This window comes from Coturnix japonica, chromosome 2 (genome assembly GCF_001577835.2).
Source record: "Coturnix japonica isolate 7356 chromosome 2, Coturnix japonica 2.1, whole genome shotgun sequence".
In the NCBI taxonomy this organism is placed as follows: domain Eukaryota; kingdom Metazoa; phylum Chordata; class Aves; order Galliformes; family Phasianidae; genus Coturnix; species Coturnix japonica.
Window position 1 is genome coordinate 84,604,270 of NC_029517.1, and position 22,625 is coordinate 84,626,894.

Consider the following 22,625-nt stretch of genomic DNA (forward strand, 5'->3'; position numbering starts at 1 on the left):
TTTCGCAACACAAACATATTACAAAGGAAAAAAAGAAATTATATGCTTCATTTTGAGGACATAGTCCCTTTTATCTCACAATCATCTAAATATATGTAACATGCTATCTGCTAGTATATTAGGGAAACACAATACAGTTATTAGTGATTTCATGAATAACTTTGTAATGTTTTGATCACCCAGACTATGTGATCAGCTGAAAAGAAAAATCCACGCTGGGCCTGCCTGGTTGGAAAATACTACGTAAATAGCCTCCATTTTGATTTGCACATCTTTTGTGCTTGTTAGACAAACTGTAGTTGACCATATATTCCACTTGTTGCAAATTCATCAAGAAATTAATAATGTTTTAATTCCTACAGATTTAGTATGTATATACATTTTCATTCATGTGCTATACAACTTCAGCTGTGGATTTTGTTGCTATAGGAGTGAATGACTTTTCAATCTGTTTGCAAAGAATTGACAAAGAAAACCTAATAATTTAAATACATTGTCTTTTTGAGATGTCATTGTTTTTTTCATATAAATTAGAGCTTTTATGACAAAGACCAATATCTCAGGCATTCTTTATCAGTTAGAGCAAGGGCTTTGTAGATAGTGGTTGAATTTTTAAAGCATGGACAAATAAAAAGTAGAACACTTTCGAACAGAAATTTAGAATAAAAAAATCTATTATATAATCCCTACTTCTGTTCGCCAAATTTGGCTATGTTGTAGAGAATTTTACTGTATGAATTTTGGTGGATCACATTATTTCCTACCATCATTAAAACAGTCTGACAGAAGACCTGGAAAGTGAAAATGCAATGAGCACAGTTATAACAAACCATATTAATTTTCCTTCTTCTTTTTCTTTTTTCTTTTTTTTATTTTTTATTTTTTCCTCCAGCAAAAGAGCTATGAGATTAGGTACAATGACCTAAAACAGAATAAGAGTCATGTTGATGAGTTAAACACACAACTTCTTTTAAGATAGGGTTTAAATCTATCAGATTTAATGCAGAGCTTATTTCAGGTCAGGAATTTGGCAAAAGGAAACTGGGAGATGGAGTTAAGTTTTAATGGAAAAAAAAAGTAGGAATAGAACAACAGTTACAATATATTAGAAAGTAACCTTGGCTTTACCAAACACTGGGAACTAATTGAATCTTTTCAGTGGTGGCACTGTCTCATTGTCTCACCCTAAAATTAGATCTACATGATTAATTAAAAAAAAAAAAAAAAAGAAAAAAAAAAGAGGAAGAATACATATTAAATATTTATGTGTTTTTTTTTCTTCTCTAAATATATATTTTCTATATATATTACTAATACATATATTTATTTCCAGACTTTAGTAATAAATGCCAATTAGGGGAGGAATATGGGAAAGAGAGGAACATGAAGTGTGAAAACACTGATAAAACAAAAACACATAAACTTCACATGGTGTGTAAATAAGGCTTTTTGGAAAATATTAAAAGGTTTTATAGAAAATATATATTAATAAAAAAGTAGAGTTTATAAGAACTCAGTGTCCTATAAATCTATTTACTGCATCTGCACAAGAGCATTCACTCACATTGCTTTTAAACCCAAGCGTACTTAGAAATTCTGGGGTTTTTTTGAACCTATAATAAGCTTATTTCATTATTTAGTCATTACATCAGCAACCAAGAATGGAATGTTCTTCTTCAGGACATTGTGGACTTGAACTGGTGTACTTACACCAGCAGGTGAATCCCTGGAACAACTGTTTCATATGGTTCATATATAAGGGATCTCTCCCCACATAGAATGTATTTAGCATAAGTTAATTCACTAGTATTTTCCACATTCATACCAAAAATCACCACAGAGGTCTGACAGACAAATGAAAGACTTCAGTCAGATGTATTGCCTGAAGCAAACACTGAACTTTCTGCTTCAGATAACCCTGGCATCTGTGTATCTACAGCTAAGAAAATGAGTATGTCAGTCTTGGGTCTCATAAATTGAAAAAAAAAGTATCTGAGAAAGCCTCATGTAACCACTCTGTCATGTTTGAGCTTAATATTTTCTTAATCAAAGAAATGGATTTCAGTTCTCAGATGTGATATGGAATATCACATATCATTACTTTTTGTCTGATGAATAATAAAACAACACAATCAGAGTAAAACAAAGAAGGAATACTTTAATCTGGTATGATGTCACGTTATTCACACTATGTTCTATAAACGCATGGAATAAATAAACTTGGAAATACACAAAATCATTTAAATTTCAACATCTTGTGTACAAAATAAAAGAAAGCAAATTTCAGAAAAAAAAAGCATGTCGTGGATTTACAGTTATTTCTATTCTTACACAAACTTTAGCAGCACCATTACTATCTCCACCCTTCTGCTTAGTTGGGAACTGAAGATATCTGACAAAGTTTGGATTGGGCTTCCACAACAAATAGCAGTATTGCAATTCCCTACAGCGTATAACTTCACATCAGCATGAGTTTGGCTCAGATACCTCAGACCAGCATTTAACAGACTGGACAAGACAGTTTCCATATATCCCTAGAAAATGCTGTTTAATGTAAATGGCAGAATTGCAGAAAAAGAAAAAAAAGGGAAAAAAATAAAAGAAAAAAAAAGTTCATTTCAAAAACAGTGTCCACATATTTTTACTTTTTCTTACTCCAAGATATAAAAACAATTCTGAATTCTTAGGGATTCTTATTCTCCTAGAAAAACTGCTCAGCCCAGATTTTATTTATTTATTTATTTATTTATTTTTTCCTATAAGGAAAGCTTGGAAAACTTTTGCTTTTGCTTTCTCCAGAGAGTATATTTTAAACATTTTTAATGGCCTTAAGATTGTTTCGTTTACACTGGAGAAATAGAATGAATACAGAAGCTTTGGCATTGAAAACAGTGACCTCTCACCTAATCTGGTACCTGAGATAATTTATCTGAGCCTATTCTATTACCTTTCTGACATGTTTCTTAGACTGCATAAAATTAATTACTCCAGAGTATACCTGCAGTATCTTCTTCTAGACAGTTAAGTGGGCACTTCCCAAGGAGCACGTTTTTCATTTCAGGACCTTAAAATCAGGATCAGTCACACATTATCACCCATGTGGAGAAGTAATTCCACAGATTCCAAGAAAAATGAGCACATTTGCACAGATCAATCGCATTCTTATGTACAGTATGTCCAACACATTCAGTACCAAAAATAACAATAACGAGGTGCCTGAACAAATTACCTGGGTATGTACATTAAGGAAAACTTGTTGACTTATTAATGATTCAACAACAAAACCAGCCAAGCCAATCCGAATCTAGTTTAGTGTAAAGCCTGGCTTTTGGAAAAGTACTGTACGTATTCTAAATTACTGAATTCCCATCCACTATGACAGAGATACAGTATCAATCAGTACAAAGCTGTTGTTGAGCCCAACAGAGATGTGAATCAAATTTTTTTGATCAATGAATTTACTGTATGGGAATACCTTTGACAGGTTGTCTTAGTTTCAGCTAGAATGGAATTGTTTTCTTTAGAGTGTCTGCCATGATAATATGTTTTGGTTCTAGGAGAAAAACAACACTGATAACACAACATTTTATAGTTGTGTTTATAGTCGCTGCTCAGAAGAACTGTACAAAGCCAAGGCCATTCTCAGATAAGGACCCAAGGAGTTGGGGGGAACAGAATTAGGACAGCTGACTTAAACTGGCTGAAGGGATATTCCATACCATATAACATTATACTGAAATAGCGCGGGTGAGAGCTCATCTGTCTCTCTTCCCCTGCTTGGGGACTAGCTAGGCATCGTTTTGGGGGCGGGGGGGGGGGGGGGGGAGCAATTGCTTGTGCATCACTTATTGTATACAACCATAAATACATGTACACATATAGTCATAACTATTTTCCTTTTCCTTTTCTCTATCTTAGTCAAAAGTATTATCTCAACCCATGAGTTTTACTTTATTCTTTTTGATTCTCTGCCCCATCCAACTGAGAAGGTGGGGACTAAGCAAATGACCCAGCCACCTGCTGGATTAAACCATAACACAGGTACTTCAAACTATGAGAATCTCAGCATTCTGCATCAAACTAAGATGTAGAAGACTATTCTTTCCCCTAATCCTGAACTGGGAAGAATTCAGGATGAGAATTCACTGAATTGGTTTGCAAGGAATATTTACTTACAGTAGTTTGCTATGTAATGAAGAGTAAGAACTTCATAGCTAGTGCAAAGATACTTACACTTACACATAAACTCAAATTGAGTGGAAAAATGAGCAGGAAAAAAATCTGTGTTAATTCCTCCAATGATTTAGACATCTTCTCAGCTTTGTAGCAATTAGATTACACTAGAATAGCTTAGTTTTATATATCTGAGTATATATTCAATTTAAGCAAAAGGCAATATGTTTATTAAATATAAATTTAATTGTTTGAAAGCTTAAGTTTGATCCACTTTTTTATCACAGTATCTTTTTGTGTGTGTGTGTGTGTGAATATGTCCACTTATTTTAATGGGAGGGATTCACTTTGTGAAATAAAGTAATATAGATGGATAATAAATACATATAAAACTGACCTCTTAACATTCATACAAATTAAGCACATGGACATATACTGCATAGTTGCTAATGGTCAGTAAAAAAATAAGAACTTATTTCAAAATATTTTCTTGAAAACAATTGTCTTTATTAATATTTAAGCCTTAGGGAAAAAGTAAAGCAACAACACTTTGCTTTGTAACGTTCTAATAAAACATGGATGAGTGTTTCACTTCTGATAAGACAGCATGGATAGGAATTTACTGCATTAAGTTACTAGAAGATCAAGGAACAAAGATAAAACCGTGTTCAGAAAGATAAAAAAGATGCTGATTAAAAAATAAAACACCACAAAAATAAACAACAGATTTTAAAAAGGAGCATTAGTATTGCCCTATATAGTTATCGGATGTTATTGAAAATACTGATTTTTTCCCTTGTTCTATTTTTTACCTCCACATTTTTCTGCTAATTTTATCTAGACTTTATGCATTTCCAAATCAGAGATATAAAAATATGCTCCCAAGCAAGCAAAAGGGAGGAATCAGATCAAAGACAATAAAGCATGGCAGATAAAGGCAGAACTAGCTCATAATCATAAACACAGAAAAACAATCCACTTTTGTCAGGTTACATGGTCTATGGATGTAGGGGATGATGATACTAATACTCAGATACTAGTATGAAATTAAAGTTCTGTGGGAGGCTTGAAGAAGCAGACAACTAAAACTCCCATTTTACCTGAGTATATACAGCCAATATGTATACTCTGTTAGTCCTGATGTATGATAGAAAAGAGTGTTACAAAAAATAACAATTCTGCAAAAGGAGAGATTTGAGTATGATAAAGAGTGACATTTTTTTTTTTTTTGTAATGAAAACACTGCAGAAAAAGCATTCATGCTTCCCGAGAGATAAATAACAAATCAACTTCAAGTGATTAATCTGAATTGGTTTTTGCACCTCAATTTTTAGTTTGTGACAATTCTCATTTTCAAGTGCTTTCCTCCAGAGTAGATCTTCTCAAGAGAGATATACTATACTATATAAACAAACACATCAATCAGTATCTTTTTAATAAAAAAATTACCCTTTCCTCCTTAACAAAATGCATACTTGGAAATAGAAGTTAAACAGTCAGATGATATTCAGAAAGAATAGGACAAAGCTAAATTTTTTTTTTTTTAATTTATTTATTTTTTATTTTTTTCTTCCCCAAATGAATATGTTACGTTTTAGGCCTTGTTTTTGGCATTTCATTCACTTTCTGGTGTTGAACAGCATGCTGCTTGAAGTAGTATCCCATGAGACAGTTTAAGGCCTGAGTGAAGGCATGATTAAGCAAATTGCTCTTGCTAAAATAGTACACTTGAATAAGCCCCAAGGCTTAATCATCAAAATTGAACTGAAGTATTGTTCAGCCTTTGCTGATTTTTGGAAAAACAATACAAATAAAAAAAAAAGGAATTATGTCTTCATAATTGATAATGGTGAGTTTACCACAGAAAAGTAACACAGCACTAAAATTCTCTGGTAATCAATCTGGATATGGAAACTTATGAGTTAAGTAATAAATCCCATCAGTAAGAAGCAGTGGAGGAATTTTGCTTGCTACCTTGTTAGGCTGTAAGTTTTAACTCATCTGTCTTTTTGTTTGTGATTAACAACTGCACTTCAGCAAATATTTGATATTTGTAAACATAATGATATTTAACAATTACACACTGAAATATGTATAAAGTTTTTAATGAGGCAGTGCAGCTAAACAAACAGTATAGGAACAGTTGTGATTCCATAGATTGCTCCAGCTAATTCAAGCTTCAGTATAAGTAAGGCAGACTTTAAAAAGTCTAGAACTTCAAAATGTAAGACAAATCAAGGACAGAAATAAACGTGGAATGTATCAAAAAGAAAAGGTAGTGAACCTAATGACAGAAAATGAAGGCATGAAATGCATTAAAAAAAGATAGGAAAGAGAGGCAAAACAGAGCTGCATGGATATTTAAAACTGATCTGAGAATAGAAATGACAATGAGGATTAAAGAAATGCAGACTGGAAAATAGAGCTAGCCTTTTTATGGTTTCACAATGTTCTCTGTACTCTTGCTTGCAATTATACACCAGGGTGGCAATCAGTCATCAGGAACATCCGAAAAGTAATATCTACTGTGATGGAAGCTATTTCCCTGTATGATGAGCCTTTTCCATGATCCAGAATTCATTTCTTTTATACTGACAGTACTCAAATATGTATCACACTAGCACATAAGCATAGAGAGACCCATAAAACTTAAGAATAACAGTTCAATGGCAGTTAAATAAAAATCAGAGGAAGGGATGTGACAGGCAGGAAAGTTTAAGCTCATTTTAAATATGAGGTATATTAATGTTTATTTCAAACACTGGTCTGAATATATTGAAGAGTAATATTCAACAAATGGAAGCCTATGAGGAAGTCATGTACTCTTTCTTACTTTAAAATGAGAGGCAAATCTGAGACTGCATTACAAAAATACCTTACATCTCCTTGCCATTTCTCCTTAGCTCTTACCTTCCAGATTCAAACGTGAACCATGTTGAGTCACGTCCATATCTCCTCAAAGAGCTCAGAGGCCACATGACCAACTTGACCTTGGCATTGTGGATGTCCCAGAGATAGATGTTTTCATGTGTGATCTGCATTGTACATTCCCCATAGATATCTAAATTTGGTGTAGGCATAAGATATACATTGAATCGCTCTGGAAAACAAAAGCAGAATAAGGCATAGCCAGTTAATGTAGGGTTTAAAATCAATTTCCTTTTTTAAAGACTTAAAGTCTAGTTACAGAAGTTTTAGAAATCAAGTTCAAATTTCTAGCGTGTGAACAGTAGTGAGGACTCTCACCAAGAATAAGCCCAAGAAGCACTGTCATCTGCATGAGGAGAGTAAGAGAGGAATTATCCTTTCATTTTCAGTATAAATATTACAACACACTGAAACATCTTTCAGAGATGATCTTCAGTGTTCTTTTTGACATATATCCCCAGCAACTTAGCTGAAATCCCCATCCTCACAGTAAGGTCCATGTAAGGTCACAAGAAGGTCCAACAAATTAAAATTTGCTTTGACTTGGAATAGAGACTCTCCTATGAAAGAACAGTACTACAGACTGAAGCCTGTTAATAACTACTTTCTTTGGGTTCAGTTTCTATTTATTTGCCAAACCCAATAAAATTCATAATATTTTTAATAATTGGTTGCTTTCTTGAAAAATCTGATTCAACAGAACATATTATTATGGCCTTGACATCAATTGCTATCAACCACACTTCTATTTTATAGTGGACTCATTGCAATAGAGGGTCAAGGGCATGAACAATTTTCTAAAGTGCCTGAATTGCATGTCAATTAATAAGCAAATGAACAACTACCATAATAGGGAAAATAAAATAAATAAATAAATAAATAAATAAATAAATAAATAAATGTAGACCTCAATAATAGCAAGATAAATTTAAATAAAAATCTAATTTGTTTTGAAGAAAGGTAATAGAGATGAGAGATGAAAGCAATGAAAGCAGTTAAATTTTATGTTGTACATTTGGAAGTGCTGGAGTATTTTAACACTAAAAGCACCAAAATCTTAGGGCTTAATAGTTTCAAATGGGAGAGAGTGGATATTTCCCAGCCTCCTCAAACAGTTTCCTTTCATCTTTGAAACAGGTTAGAAATGCAGACTGTCAGTGATACTACACTGAAAGGTGTTGACAAAAAAAAAAAAAAAAAAAAAAGAAAAATTAACAGAGTGAACATGATAAATGCTACATGAATGGGACTAGAAAAACTCACTTTAAAGGGACACCTGATAGAAAATATCTCTTATTAGTTAATAAAGGAATGACAGTTTGGTACAGAATATTTTCAATCTGGTACCTGCATAGAATTTTCTTATGTTTACTTTTTCAAATTAGGATGGAGATTAAAGTAATCAAAAGAGGTATAAAGTGAAATAATCTCAAAAGTCAAAATCAGATGCAGCTTCTGGTTTGACAGTCCATATCTCCAAAATCATTTCTCCATTTTAACAACATTTGCTGTATGTACTTTTCTGACAAAACAGAGAAAATACTGCAAATAGTTGAGATAATATAAAATATACTGAAGCGTGAATGAATGTGAGCATATATGTGGGCTACAAAAGTTTGGCTGAAAAATTAATAGAACCGCTGACTGGGCACTTAGATTTGCTGTCCTGAATTTCTATAAGCAAACATGCCATTCCCAATGTAATTGCTTTCCAGTTAATTTAATTTTGTCTCATCGATGACTCCTGAATTGATTCATTCCATCTCATAGCCATTCACCCTCTTCTTCCAGGCTCAAGTTCCCATTAATCACATTAATGAGTCTTAGCCATATAAGTTATGTTTTATGACTAAGGTATCAAGTGAAAAAATTCTAATGTTTTGTAGAAGTCTTCTGATACAGAGTATAAACACATAAGTAATTAGTACATGCTGTTGAAATTGATATAAAGAACTTTCCCTAACTCTCTCAGAATCAGGTATTGAGCATGGGTTGAATCTAACGTACTGAATGAAAAACTCACACATAAAAGTGAGAGCCAGTGACTGCAATGGGAAGGGGCTGGTGGAGAACCAGATAACTCAGTTTACTATGAATAGTTTATATCATATATTTGCCCTTTTTCAGCATTTAAATGTTGCTGTGATACACCACACAAAACTGCCTAAGAGATACACAAATGTGCTTTTGTCATGTATTAGACACCAGTTTTGCACTACCACAGTGTTACTTCCTGTTCCTCCTTTGTCTGAAAGAATGGTAGGTATGACTGTTGTATCAGCAGGTTCACTCCACCTTCCCTTTATATCATGTGAAATCACACAGTGTGTGGGGGTGAATGGCACACCTATATGAGGTTAAATCCTTCCCTTAATATCACTGAAAGAATGCCTGAGATAGAAGAGAAAATGGAAAGGTACAATTACTTTCTGAAGTGGACATTATATGATTGTGTTGAAGACACCAAATATTTCAAAATCTTTTAGAAGCCATCAGAACTCTCACAAAATGCTCTACTGCTCTGAAGTGTAAGAGGATATTGCATGAAGGGTACTGAGGACATATAATATCCTCAAACTGTCAAGAGACATTTGTTGACTTTGCAGGGGAGGTCGGTGTCTAAGGTGAGGTGTCATGGATTAAAGAAAGTCTGGCTGATTGAACTGAACATCAGCTGCAGGGCAAAATGTAAGGCCATTGGTACTTACTCAAATTATCAAGGAAAGAATGTGTACAAGAGTGCTTTTGAAACTGAAACTTAGTAGTACTTTCATGTAGCAGAAAACTGAAGACATCAGATGGTGCAAATAGTATGATTTCTGTAATTAAAATGTAGGGTGTAATTTATCCATTTGAAGAGGTTTCTAGATAATGGCAATGACATCATTCTAGTTGTAGAGAAGCTTTTCTCTCAAACTCATGTCAGCAAGAACAAATATTTGAATGCTATATTTGGGATGTCTGGACTCAGTCCCACATGAATTCAGTCTTCAGATTTTCTGAATCACACAAAATAAGATATTTAGCCTCTCTGTGAAACAGTCATCATGTATGTATCAGTGGGATGAGATAATAACAGTCTATTGACTAGTAAGACTAAATAAATAAAAGTTAATGAATGCCTAAGAAAATGGGGATGCGGAAGATGATGCTACCCTTTGGAACAAGGCAAAAGTGTTGCTGAGCAGGCACAGTTCCTCAGCATCAGCAGTACAGTCCTTCTCCCTCTAAAATACATAAGGTTCAGGGAGTAGGGGAGGCAGTATGAATGAAAATGGTGATATTTTGTCATACTTATTTCACTGTTTTGACTCAGAAGCCTAATGAGCTCATTCTAATCATTTTATCCTTGGATTCCTCTGCCTAAATCACCTCAGTTGGAAAGCAGTGCAGATAACATTGAAATCCTGTAATCCACAGGCTTCATTTCATTTCAACTTTAATGTGAAGGAATAGGTGCTTATAGAAGGAAGTTAGATTGGTGTGTTCCATACAAGAGGAGGCTTTGAAAACAAACATTCAGTTTTCGTCTGGAAGACATTCTTCCAACTGTGAACCTTTTGCAGCTGCCTGTTGCTAAATTTCAAGTGAAAAGAGAGTCCTACATCTTGGTCACAGCACTTTGTGGTCATACATAAGTAAGTTAAAGCAGTTCTCCCTTGGTTTACACAATGAGCAACCATGCTTCTAGAATTAACTTCACAACTTGGCCTATAATTATGCTGCTTTGCCTCTGTTAAAAAATGCATGAAAATGTTTATTACCATCTTAATGAAAATATAAAAGCTATAATAAATGAATTATTTTCTATTACTTCACTGATGGCAAGATAGAGAAGAATCTGAAACCTTGCTGGCTTACTGCAAATGCATTTATATTCAGGATAAAAATCAGCTGTATTTGGTTTATTTTCAAAAATGGAAATGCAGCATGGAATAAAGAACATAGAAAATGAATAAAAAACTTGCATTTTTGTTTCCACATATTAAATCAGAAACAGGGATTCTACAGACCCTAAAAATGCCCTAAAACAGGTCAACTGTACAAACTTCATTATCTATGTTTTGGCTGTAGCTTGTAATCTTCATACATAGCATAGAGAAATAACTTGTAATCCTCTTCTGAGGATTTAAGGACATCATTATGTCTAACAGAAATTAATGAGTTTGTGGTAAGTAAAACACAGAAGGCAAGTGGAATCTTTTTATACAAAAAAAAAAAAAAAAAAAAAAAAAAAAAAAAAAAAAGACTGAACAAATTAGTCTTCACTAAAAAGAAGCACCTGTTCTTGAAGAACAACTTTAGTAACACTGTTTGCACACAATGCTTTTTCACCCAATGTTGTTTTGAATATTCTGATTTAATTTCCGTAGGAAACATAGTCAGTCACTGTATACTGTCCACTTGGATGACACCTTTCTAATTGCTTTCCTACATAAAGACACTACTCTACATGTACCTTCTCTTTCCCTGTCAGTAGCTTTAGAAACTTAAGCAATATGAAAAGCTTGTCTAAGTATCATGGAATAAAAGACTACATGTAGTCATTGTTATTAGAGGTCAGCTGAGCCTAGACTTTCTTCCCTGGAGTTATTACAACTGTGCTCCTACTATTCTAAATTTGTTATCTAAATGGGATCACATAGTCTTTGCTGCTTTTGATTTAATTCTATATTCTCATTCTTAATAATATAATCTAGATAGATAGATATTCACAAACAGTAAGAAAATACTTGCTTTGAAATTAATAATAATAATAATAACAATAATAATAAAAATCATGACCAAGGTTGCTGTTTTAGGGATGAGGAACACCAAAAAATCCCATGGATTAGCAGGAAATGAATAGGTATAATAAAAGCCTCAAAAAACCAGGGGGGTGGAAGGTGATGTTATCCTGTGGGATAAGGGAAGAAAGAGACTGAGCGGGCACAATCAGGATCAGCATTACAATCCTCCTCCCTCTAAAATAACGTTCAGGGATGTAAAATGGTTGGAGAGTAAGGGAAGCTTCACTTCAGATCTCAGTTTTATTAGAAACTAGGTATTACTGCAAACTAAGCAGCCATCGGTTTTTGAGCCTTGGATATAAAAGGAAAACAATATAGGGGTCATTTCCTATGGCGCAATTTACACAGTAATGCTTGTGGTAATACTCAAAGGAATAACAGAGCTGGAACAGTGAGAAGCACTCTGATACTGATGTGCTTTGTGTGAGTATCATTTAGAAGTGTTCTCTGTTCTTCCCACAGTAGTATCTAGAATTGTCTCCTCTAAGCAGTAGAGATCAATAGTCTTGCTTTTGTAGCTTACATCACCACAGAACTTCTTGGCGCTAGACGGTCAAGCAACAGTGCGGTTCCAGTAAAGGAGATCTCACTGGCACCTACTGAACAACCCAAAACACTACAAGAATTACCCAGTTTCAGTCACTGTGCTGACATGTATCTGACTCCCACGTGACAGAAATATCTAAACAGTGTACGGCCATTCACCCATTACAACTGCACACTAAACAATGATTTTGCCAGTTCTTGAAACAAACTGTTTTACAATCCATACTTTTGCATCTGTCACAATAAATAAATAAATAGATAGATAATAAAATAAATAAATAAATAAATGAAAATCACCTTCCAACAAGCTCATATGTAACTTTTTAGGGACATGGTTTAGTGGTTTGATGGTAGGTGGATGGTTGGACTAGATGACCTTAGAGGTTTTTTCCAACCTTAACGATTCTATGATTCTATGAAAAAAAATGTTAGATAATTCATAACAAATCATATAATTTATTGCAAACCTAGCAAACAAAATATGCTGGTTGGAGGGCCATACACCTAGTTTTAGTGATTAAAACATCTGTCTACGCAACAGAAAACATAGTCTTTTCATAGAATCATAGAATCACCAAGATTGGAAAAGACCTAAAAGATCATCCAGTCCAACTGTTCACCTTTTACTAATAGCTCCCACTAAACCATGTCCCTCATCACAACATCCAGTCATCCCTTGAATAACCCCCAGGGTCAGTGACTTTCTCTAGAGATAGCCAGGTAACTCGATATTTTCACTGAATACCCTTAGGAGGTCCTGCTAGACATCATGTAAATGTCCTCTAAAGGACAAGAATGTGTAAGTACATGGACAAACGAAGAAGAGCGTGTATTAAAAATATCACTGCTAGGACAAAGTAAAATGGTTATGAAAAAAAAAAACAAAACAACAACCCATTTATTTCAGTTAGTTCTTTTCCGACCCAAGAAAATCAGATTGCAAACACTTCAAAAAATCTTTAAGGCAAAGAAACCATTTAAAAAAGACAGTGGGATGGGATTAACACCTACTCTGTTGGGATTAATGATGTTAGCACCCTGTCATATCACAGAGATATAAGCAGTACATTATAACACTATTACTCAATTGCTTTTAGCCCTTAAAATGTCAAAGAAAATTTAAAATTGTAAACCCACCAATACTGTAGTCTCAAGGAGAATGCAATCTGTGGACTTGGTATACTTGGACAGATGAAGAATATAACATATAAAAATATTAGGACAACGTAAAGTATATGGGGAACACATATGAATAAAAATGAGGAAATTGTGCAAGAAAATAAGCTTGAAATTTTTATTAGAGTTCACCAAATGTTTCCAACCTCCTATTAGTCACCTTTTTCATAAAACTGTCATGCAGAGAACAACACCATGTTTGCAGAATAAAATAACTACAACGAGCTGAAGTCACTGTTCCAGCTGACTGGCTTTACCTTAGGAATTCATAAAGAAAGCTCCTACAGCACACTCAAATGAATAAAAATAAAATAGGCTTCTCACATATTTTTCTTTGTATTCTCCTTTCAAACTGATTAAAAGACACTTCCAAACCAGAACAAGACAACTAAGGAGAAAATGCTGAATTTCAAACATGCTTATTAAAAAGTTGAGTTGTACATCAAGAGGATGAGGGATGGAAGCAGATACGTATCTAATGTAACTGATGTAACTAATGGTTTAGTAGAGTGTGCTCTTCAAATATGTGTACAGCCATTGGATTAATGAGAATACAGTTAATTATACCCTCCATGCATTCTTATTCACGTGATATGCAGAAAATATACATGCTTTGCCGCTTTGTTATCTTTGTTTTCATTTACTTACACAGAACAATAAAGATGCTAATTATGTTCATAGATGCTGCTTGGGAGCACTGCAATTAATTCTACACTGAAGGAATTGAATCAAGACTAGTTTACACAATAGAACTAATCTATGCCTTCTGGAGGTCATCTGTATAACTGAATCTTTCCCTTCAAAGGACAAGATGGAACAGAGTATTTACTATCCAGGTCTGAAAGCTGCTGGACACTGAAGAAGGAGCTTAAGGATTTTTAAGCTATTTTTCGGCTCACATCAGAGACTCTTCACGAGATTTATTTCCCTGCTAATTCATGAATTAACTTAATGTGCTCACATAGTTCTCTCTTCAGTGGCATGCATAAAAGTCTTACACCTACAGCCTACAAGCTTACAGAGCATAGGATACTTTGAGTGGTATCTGATCATTATCACTTTCCTACAACATTAGCAGCTTTTCCCTCTATACTTGCCTGACAGCTTGAGACAAGTGGAAAGTTAAAACAAGAACCAAATTAAATCCCGTTTCTGACTGTGGAAAGAACTTCACAAACATTTGAAATTCCTTTAAATTGCAAAAGAACAATAACTGATCTTTGAATAGAATTTCCTGAGGATACTTTTATATATTTAATGTTATTAAGGAATCTAGTAAGAAATCAATAAAATATAATTGACATAGTGCTGTTCATTCTGTAATCTAATTACGTCATTTTGTTTATAATGATAGTTGGCTTGTTTCGTTATGAACATTGAGTCAGTTTGTTTTATTACTTTGTTAAAAGCTATTGGATTTTATAAAAGCATCAATACGGTAATAATTATTGAGTGATGTGATTTAGGGAGGAATGAACGAGCACATTTGGGTTTTGCACTCATGTTCATTAATAAGAACTATGTGGCAGGATAATCACACATTTTCTTTTGTTATTGGATATTCCATCCACTAGCAAACTTTCTGGACATGTATCTGAATTTATGTTCCAACAACTTAAAAGCTTGACTTGGTGCTGACTAGAATATTCCATTGTCCATTCCACCTGTAATTGACATCATTTAGATGTAGATTTTTCATTATTCCAGACAGGTATGAGTTTAAAGAAAATATGAGTTTTCTGGTCCAAGGTTCTGATGAAATATTCACTGTTGTCTTTCAAAGGCTGTGGAACAACACCTACTGGGTTTTTTTCTACCGCACAGTCCATAGTTTCACAACCAGAGAGGTTACTGACATCCGCAATGAGCACATGAAGTCACTATACATGTGCTATGTGGTATAGAATATAATCACATTCATTTGTAGAAAAACAAAAACAAAAAACAAAAACAATGAATGATGAAGCATTGAAAAGACATCCAAATGCTTAGTTACTAATGAGTTACTTTTACGTAAAAGGAAAAATCCATACAACTACACAAACACTAGCAAAGATAACATGGGACATAAGCTAATACCTCATATAAGAGCAATTACAAAGTTACTTACCATTTTGTTCTCTCTGGACTCCAGCTGCAAGCAAGTCTGGTTCTCCAAGACTTATATCGTTAAGCCTGGTTCCTAGACACTCCATGCAAAGATGTTTGCACCATTCTTCTGCCTCTAGTTCTGGAAAAAGAATAAAAATATTTAAGTTATAATGTTAACAGTTTACTCAAAAATGGTGAAAAATCACTACCTTCTTACAAACTAGTTTAAGTTAGTAGCATAAAGTTTGAAATCCATTTATTAACCATGATTTAGGAACCTATATAAGAGTTTAGAATACTAGGACCAAATTTACAATTTTTGAATTTGGGGGTAGGAAGTGGAGTTAACATAACAGAGAAAGAATAAGTGAGTTTTCAAGGCAGCATCTTTCTAGAAGCTTTCTTGAAATACAAATCTAATTTGGAAAGACTTTAGACATAATATTTAAAATAGCACTTACTGCTCTTTAGCTAAATCTGAACTATTGAAAGACCTTTTGTTAAAGGATATAGGGTATTCTTCTACAACCTAAAGAGATGACAGCAATAGGAAGCTCTTCAAAAACAAATTTTCTGTCTTTGCTGTATAGAATGCCTATGTCAAGTTAGTCAGGAATTTTTTCAGTTCCGTTCACCTACTTCTGGTCTTGTAGTTTCTTGGTCATTAGTTGGAACTTTTGTATAAAAATTCAAATCCTCCTTTTTCTTTCTGAGTCTTCCTTGCATCCCAGTGATTTACATCTGAGTGGTCCCTATCTGCCAATCTATCGAAATGCTTCCCCTGAGACAGTACAACAGCTCCTCTGCACACCCAGCCTCATGCTATCCACTTCCAAATTTGATGTCAAAAATTACCAGGCACTGGCCAAACAAAAATCTCAAACTGGCATTCATACAATGTGAAACCACAGATGAGAGGAATTACAGATAAGTTGACTGCCTTTTATCACAGAGTACGCTTCACCTAAGGGAAACTTTCTGGAGAGCAGGCTGGGCACACGGCCCAAAATGAGCGCCCACTGTCATAGTCTACATCTGAATGTCCTCAGGACTGGTTGACTTCAGTCACCTAGGAAAGTCTCCATTAAAATGCCTTTAAAAAAAACCAAAACAAAACAAAACAAAAAACTATTTTTGAAGACATCTGGAAAATACTTTGGTGATAATATCTCCAGTGCAGTGCTGAAATTTGATCAGACACAAAAATCAACAGTGCATGCATTCCTTGAAGCATCTGGTGATGATGACTCACAGTAATTAGTACAAATATATATTGAAGTAAAATCTTTTCATGTCTAATTGCTACAGTCTTTGAATCATTGCCTGGCTAGGCAATGGCAGAAACTTATGCTGGAAAAGAAAGGGAGACAGGTCTTTCTTCCAGGTCCTCAAGATACACTTGGATAAAATGTTTTATTCTGGGCCATGAGTAATCCAGACATTGATTGTTTCAAATTATTATGTCAGTTGATGGAGTTTCTTGACAGAAAGCTCAAATGACAGAGGCTTTTAGGACAGTTTTGAGACTAACACAGTTGCTGTCACAAAGACACAAAAAATTTAGGGGGATTCTTCAGAGCATTACAAATCAAGAGACTTCCCTTAGCCCTTGATTTTTTTGCAGACTTTATCTCAGCGCTCAGATTCCCAAAGTTGGTCTTCTAATAATATCCTCTGCTTCTTGTGGGAAGGGACAGAACTTTCTTTCAGTAACCTCAAGATGACATTTACCTTCGTATAGAAGATGAAAATATTCAGGTAGCAGCATACAATTCCTTAATACTTTTTGTATAGGCACAGCCTTGATGGAAATATGGAGAGAGCAGGTCTATCTCTGGACAACAATAAAAACTTAAGGATTTTAATAGGAATAAGATGAATTCATTTAAAAGCGTAGCTCCAAAACTTATTTTCTGCTCATGCATGAAGAAATTTCCCTCCAGCTTTCCCTTCCTTCTTCCCCTTCAGTTGTTTCCTTGGATATTCATGATGTCTGCTGAACCAGCGTTGTGCCTATAAACCACACCTTCCCATGGAGGGGGCTTTACAAGACACACTGCCATACGCTGGCAGCACAGAAACAGGGCAGTGCACTGGCAAAAGAGTAGGCCAGGTCCCCAAGAGAGGGTTTCTGCAGACTTGCCCAGTAACTCCAGCTGCAGATAAACACCAGGGAATCAATTCAGAAAGGCCGGTAGCACAAAGGTAAAAATCTCTTGCTCCCATGTTTCCTTCCCTCTCACATCTTCATTTTTGCTAGACTGTATTACAGAACAATCAAAATGCTGCGAGGGTGAATAGCTCCATAAAGAGCCTGCATTTTTTCCCGGAGGATGACCAAAATACAGTATTTTATATTTTTACTTTTTTTCAATCTGTATTTTATTTCACTGTGCCTTCACCCAGGCTGAAAGGATATATTTATGAAATTTAGAATGAGTAAACACAGGCAAAAAAACCTTAATATCAATATGTATTCATAAAAATACCCTCAAGCTAAAGCAACAAGCTCTGTTTATATACATTCTAACACTACAATTCCAGCAGATTTTGGAGAAAAAAAGCTTTTTCTTGTGAATGTTTTTTTAGTTTTCATCTTCCCAGTCCACTCTCCTCTCTGTAACAGCAATATCTGGATCCTGAAAGTTTGGATTCAGAAACAGCCTTTGAGAGTGGCAGTTTAATTTAAGCTGATCAAACTCAGATTAACCCATTTCCCACCTGCCACACAGAAGAAACTCTCTAACTGTAAGCACTACAAGATTATGGCTATACTTTGCAACATAGACTGTAAAGCTTGCTGTATTGTCGCATAACTCAAAACTTGTATCTTACAACAACTGTCATCTTAATATGACAAAGAATACAGTTTCAATGCAGAACTGAAATATCTTCACAAAGAACTGCGAGGATTTGTGTATGCTGTCAGAAGCATCAACATTATCTGCAAATGTGTTTGGAAGGTCAAGGGTACGAGGATACTGTGTGAGTTAGTTTCACCTAATACATTCTGATAGCTATTGCTTATTTGCAAGGGATTGCCTTAGACCTTTTCCTTGTCTTACAAGCAAAATCTTTAGAAGCAGGTGAATTACCTTTCAAAGCTAAAGCCATATTTCTCCTTTCACTGTGTATATCTTTAACATAGCTCACCATTTATCTGTAGCAAGCCTAAAATGCTTTGTGTTTCTGGGTAAGAAATGAAATATTGCTTATTAATTTTAAAATGTGTTTGTGATAATTTTTAGTACATAAATTGATCAACCAAAGTAGTAATCTTTAAGAATGACTGCTACCACACCACTAAAGAGATATGCCACTGTTAAGAAGCCCATTTATTTTGACTATATGCAAATATAGAAAAAAAAAAAATACAGTCGAATAAGTCAATACAAAACTAGCACCAAAATCTCTTTAATGCTTGTAGATTAAAGTTTTTGGTAGTAAATGCTGACTTTTTAGTGGTAACTGGTACTTGTCACCAAAAAGTCTAGTTTCTTTTTAATTTAACTGAATTCTTGGAGTGAATGATAAATTGTAAAGCATGCTTTTACAGCTGTAAACAAAATCAAAATGAATGCATTTTCACCTTACTTATAACTTATTTATATTATGCTGTTACATAAATGTCATGAGGTGACACAAAATACAAACTGAAAGGGTAACTTAATTAGGCACTGGTTATTGTATAAATATTCATGGCAGCACAGCTTTAAACTTCTTATCTGTAAAGACACACCTTTATATTAGCAACAGTTTCCTGCAATTTATCTGAGCTTCCAGGTTATGCCTAAAGTTATACGTCATTTCTACATCTCTTCTCAGAGGAATAAACTGGTGTCATATGCACTCCAGCCACTGACGCTGTATATTTCAATAAGCTATGCCACGGGATGACAAATGCATTTGTTGATATAATGTGATACAAGCTCAATGATGAAATAATATCAGCAATTGATGTTTGAAATATAAATTTGTATTAATTAAGAGCTTTTCCAGTACTTAAAGTTTAAAACAGCTCATGGTACAGAACATATTCTAGGGGATGGAAGTGGTTTTATACGTATAAAATATAAACATAAGTATAAATATAAAAATATTCACCATCCTTAGATATCTTTCTCTGTATTTGCTAGAAGTATGGTAGTCTTGACTAGACCCCGCGCTCTGTGACCTCTGGTAATATCTCATTTTTTTTACATTCATTTCCAAAGTTCACATTCTGAAGTCTTATGGAAGTTTATCATCACCCACCATTGTGGGCTGCCAGAAGAAAAGAAGAGTGGTGACTGCTTTCCTGGCTCTATTTAACTTTTGTCTCTTTGAGCAATGCCATCTCCAGATCCATAAGTTTGCGCTCTATCTTCCAGGAAAATTGCTAGCAACCGTACGTTATTGCATTGGTAAAAAGAAGAAAGGCTCAATTTATACGTGGCTTGTAAACTTCAAAAATAAGGTTAAGGAGCTGCCCACTTAAAGGACCAAATGTTTAAGATGGAAATAGCACATACGCAATATTATAGGAGGATAAAAGAAAGTGTTCTTACGCATCTCCTCCTCTCCCCCTGCCCCCAAAAAACAACAAAAAAACACATGTAATTTTGGGCTTTCCCTAATGTTAAACTGTGTAATCTTAAAAAAGTTAATTTAAAAAATATATATTTTTTCTGCACAAATTGTTTGGCTTGTCTTCCTGTTAAATTGCATTTATTACAAGACCAAATCCAGATGAGTATCTTTACTCTGAATAGAAATGCAAAGTGTCTCCAGTTTTTATTAATAGGACTTAGATCCAACATTCACTACCAAGAATGAGAGATGGCACAGAAAAGCCACGCTTATCACTTTATCTCTCCTAAAAATCACCTAACTTTAATTAGAATTTAATAGGGAAAAAAAAAAATTAAAAAAAATAGAATACCCACAGGACCACTGTGCTACTTTACTGAGCCATATACTATATACACAGCAACTTCATGTCTATGTGACTACTTTAATGTTACTCAGAAGAACGTATGGATATTACCTGTATTGAATAATACACATTACTGATTAATATTGGTAATGCACAAATGACACAAATTTCTGTAATAATAGATAGGAAGTAATGAAGGTAACAGAAGTTCTACTTAGTGTAAAAGAACAGAAAATGAATCTGTATGTAAACTAAAAATTTGCTTCCCAATGAGGCAGTAGCAAGGATAGTGGTCTGTAACTCTGAAAACAATTTATTTTTATTAAAATTAGTTTTTCATCAGGCAATTATACTTGAAGATCTGAGATATGGAACTCACAAACAGAAATTTTGCTTGTGTTCCAACAAATACCACCTCTGGAAAATGCTTTGTGTTTTCCTCATGCTGTGACTTTCAAATCTTTCACCTGCAGTAGTTTCATTTCATATTACATAAGTGCAAATAACTAAGGGAAAAAATAAAATGAAGGTTTATGAAGGAAAATTACAAACATTGTTCAAGTCTATTAATTTACAGAAAATGTATTGTTCCAGCCGTGAAAAAATAAACTTTAAGTAAATATGACAGCTGCCTTTGAAAAAATATTCTACAATTTATTTTGTCTTTGCCACTTTTTTCTTCAACTGCCCTAAGACTATTCATGTTTAAGTACTTCGGGTATTTAAATGTGTGTATAGTATTGAATATACCTGCAGTTTTATGAAATGCCAATTTTCCTCTGTTCAGTTATAGTGCTATGAAAATTTGTTTATGGAAGTATAAAACAATGCAGTGATCAATCCAAATGAATAATTACAGGACATGAGCACACTTTATTTAGTAACTTTAAACACTGGTATATTTTCCTAACGCTTTTTTTCTTTTTTCTTTTTTTTTTTTTTAACTGAGTGAAGACGTAGTCTAAGAGCTATACAAAAAGAGGCTTTTATTTTCCCACCATTCCTCATTTAACAATTATTTTTGCATGAGGGTAGCAATGTTAATAGCAATTACATCATGTGCCCCGGTGGCGCAGTGGTAGGAATGCTGCTTGCAACACCAGGGCCCGGGTTTGAATCCCCCCTGTGGCGCAAGTGGTAGAAGTGTTGCTCTGCTACACAGGGTCTCGAATCCCGGGGGTTGGACTCGATGATCTCTAAGGTCCCTTCCAACCCGCACTAGACTATGATACTATGATGATGATGAATTATGAAAAAAAAAGACATTTGTTGATATTTCTGCTAACAATCATCAAAACCTAAACAGAGCTGCTACAAGATACATAAAGTTAGGGTTCCATGAATTTTATACTGTGCAGTTATCTGTGCTGGAGAATGGCCAGCGCTGTATCCTGTTAGTTCCCCAGCTATGTGAAAATGGACATTTTCCTGAATATTTCATTTCTGAAAGTCTGATCAAAGGGATTAGCCAGCACGCAGACACCAAACTATCCCATCTTTAATATAAATACTTACTGCACTATTTGAATACCTTTGAAGGCATTAATGGTATTTTAAAATTTTATCATATTGATGCTACCTTCCATTAAACTATTTTAAGTGCACTTTATTTGCATGATATCTACATTCTTACCTACGCTGTTCTTTCTTTTCTTTGCACACACATGAACCAGACCAGTTAAAGGAAAGCATACTACTAATTACACAGGCTGCTAGGTAGATGACACAGGGGATATCATCTCCCTTTAAATCAGTCCCAGGCTGACTCTTCTGAGAGCAGTTTTGTGAAACAAAAAATTACTGACACCATACCAATATGAAATCACATACAATATATGCAGTTTATATATTAAAAGCATTAATCAAATCCTTTTTAAGGAACTCCACCTACTAACTGTAAAACTAGCTAATATGCCAGCATCATCACAATGGCTCTGGGACTGCGAGTACATGTGCAGGGACAACAAAGGAAACACTCCAGATGAAAGAGCATCCTTCTCTCAAAT

At 34.4% G+C, this 22,625-nt stretch overlaps 1 protein-coding gene across 1 annotated transcript in view; it reads right to left on the minus strand.

The window, feature by feature from the left end:
- Window positions 1–22,625, minus strand: part of DOK6 (docking protein 6) — a 249,435-nt gene that overhangs the window by 101,662 nt on the left and 125,148 nt on the right. The window contains exons 4-5 of the mRNA XM_015855138.2: window positions 15,724–15,843; window positions 7,084–7,273 (exon numbers count right to left, since the gene is read on the minus strand). Of these exons, the coding sequence (XP_015710624.1) occupies window positions 7,084–7,273; window positions 15,724–15,843 (310 nt within the window). The remainder of the gene's footprint in view (window positions 1–7,083; window positions 7,274–15,723; window positions 15,844–22,625) is intronic.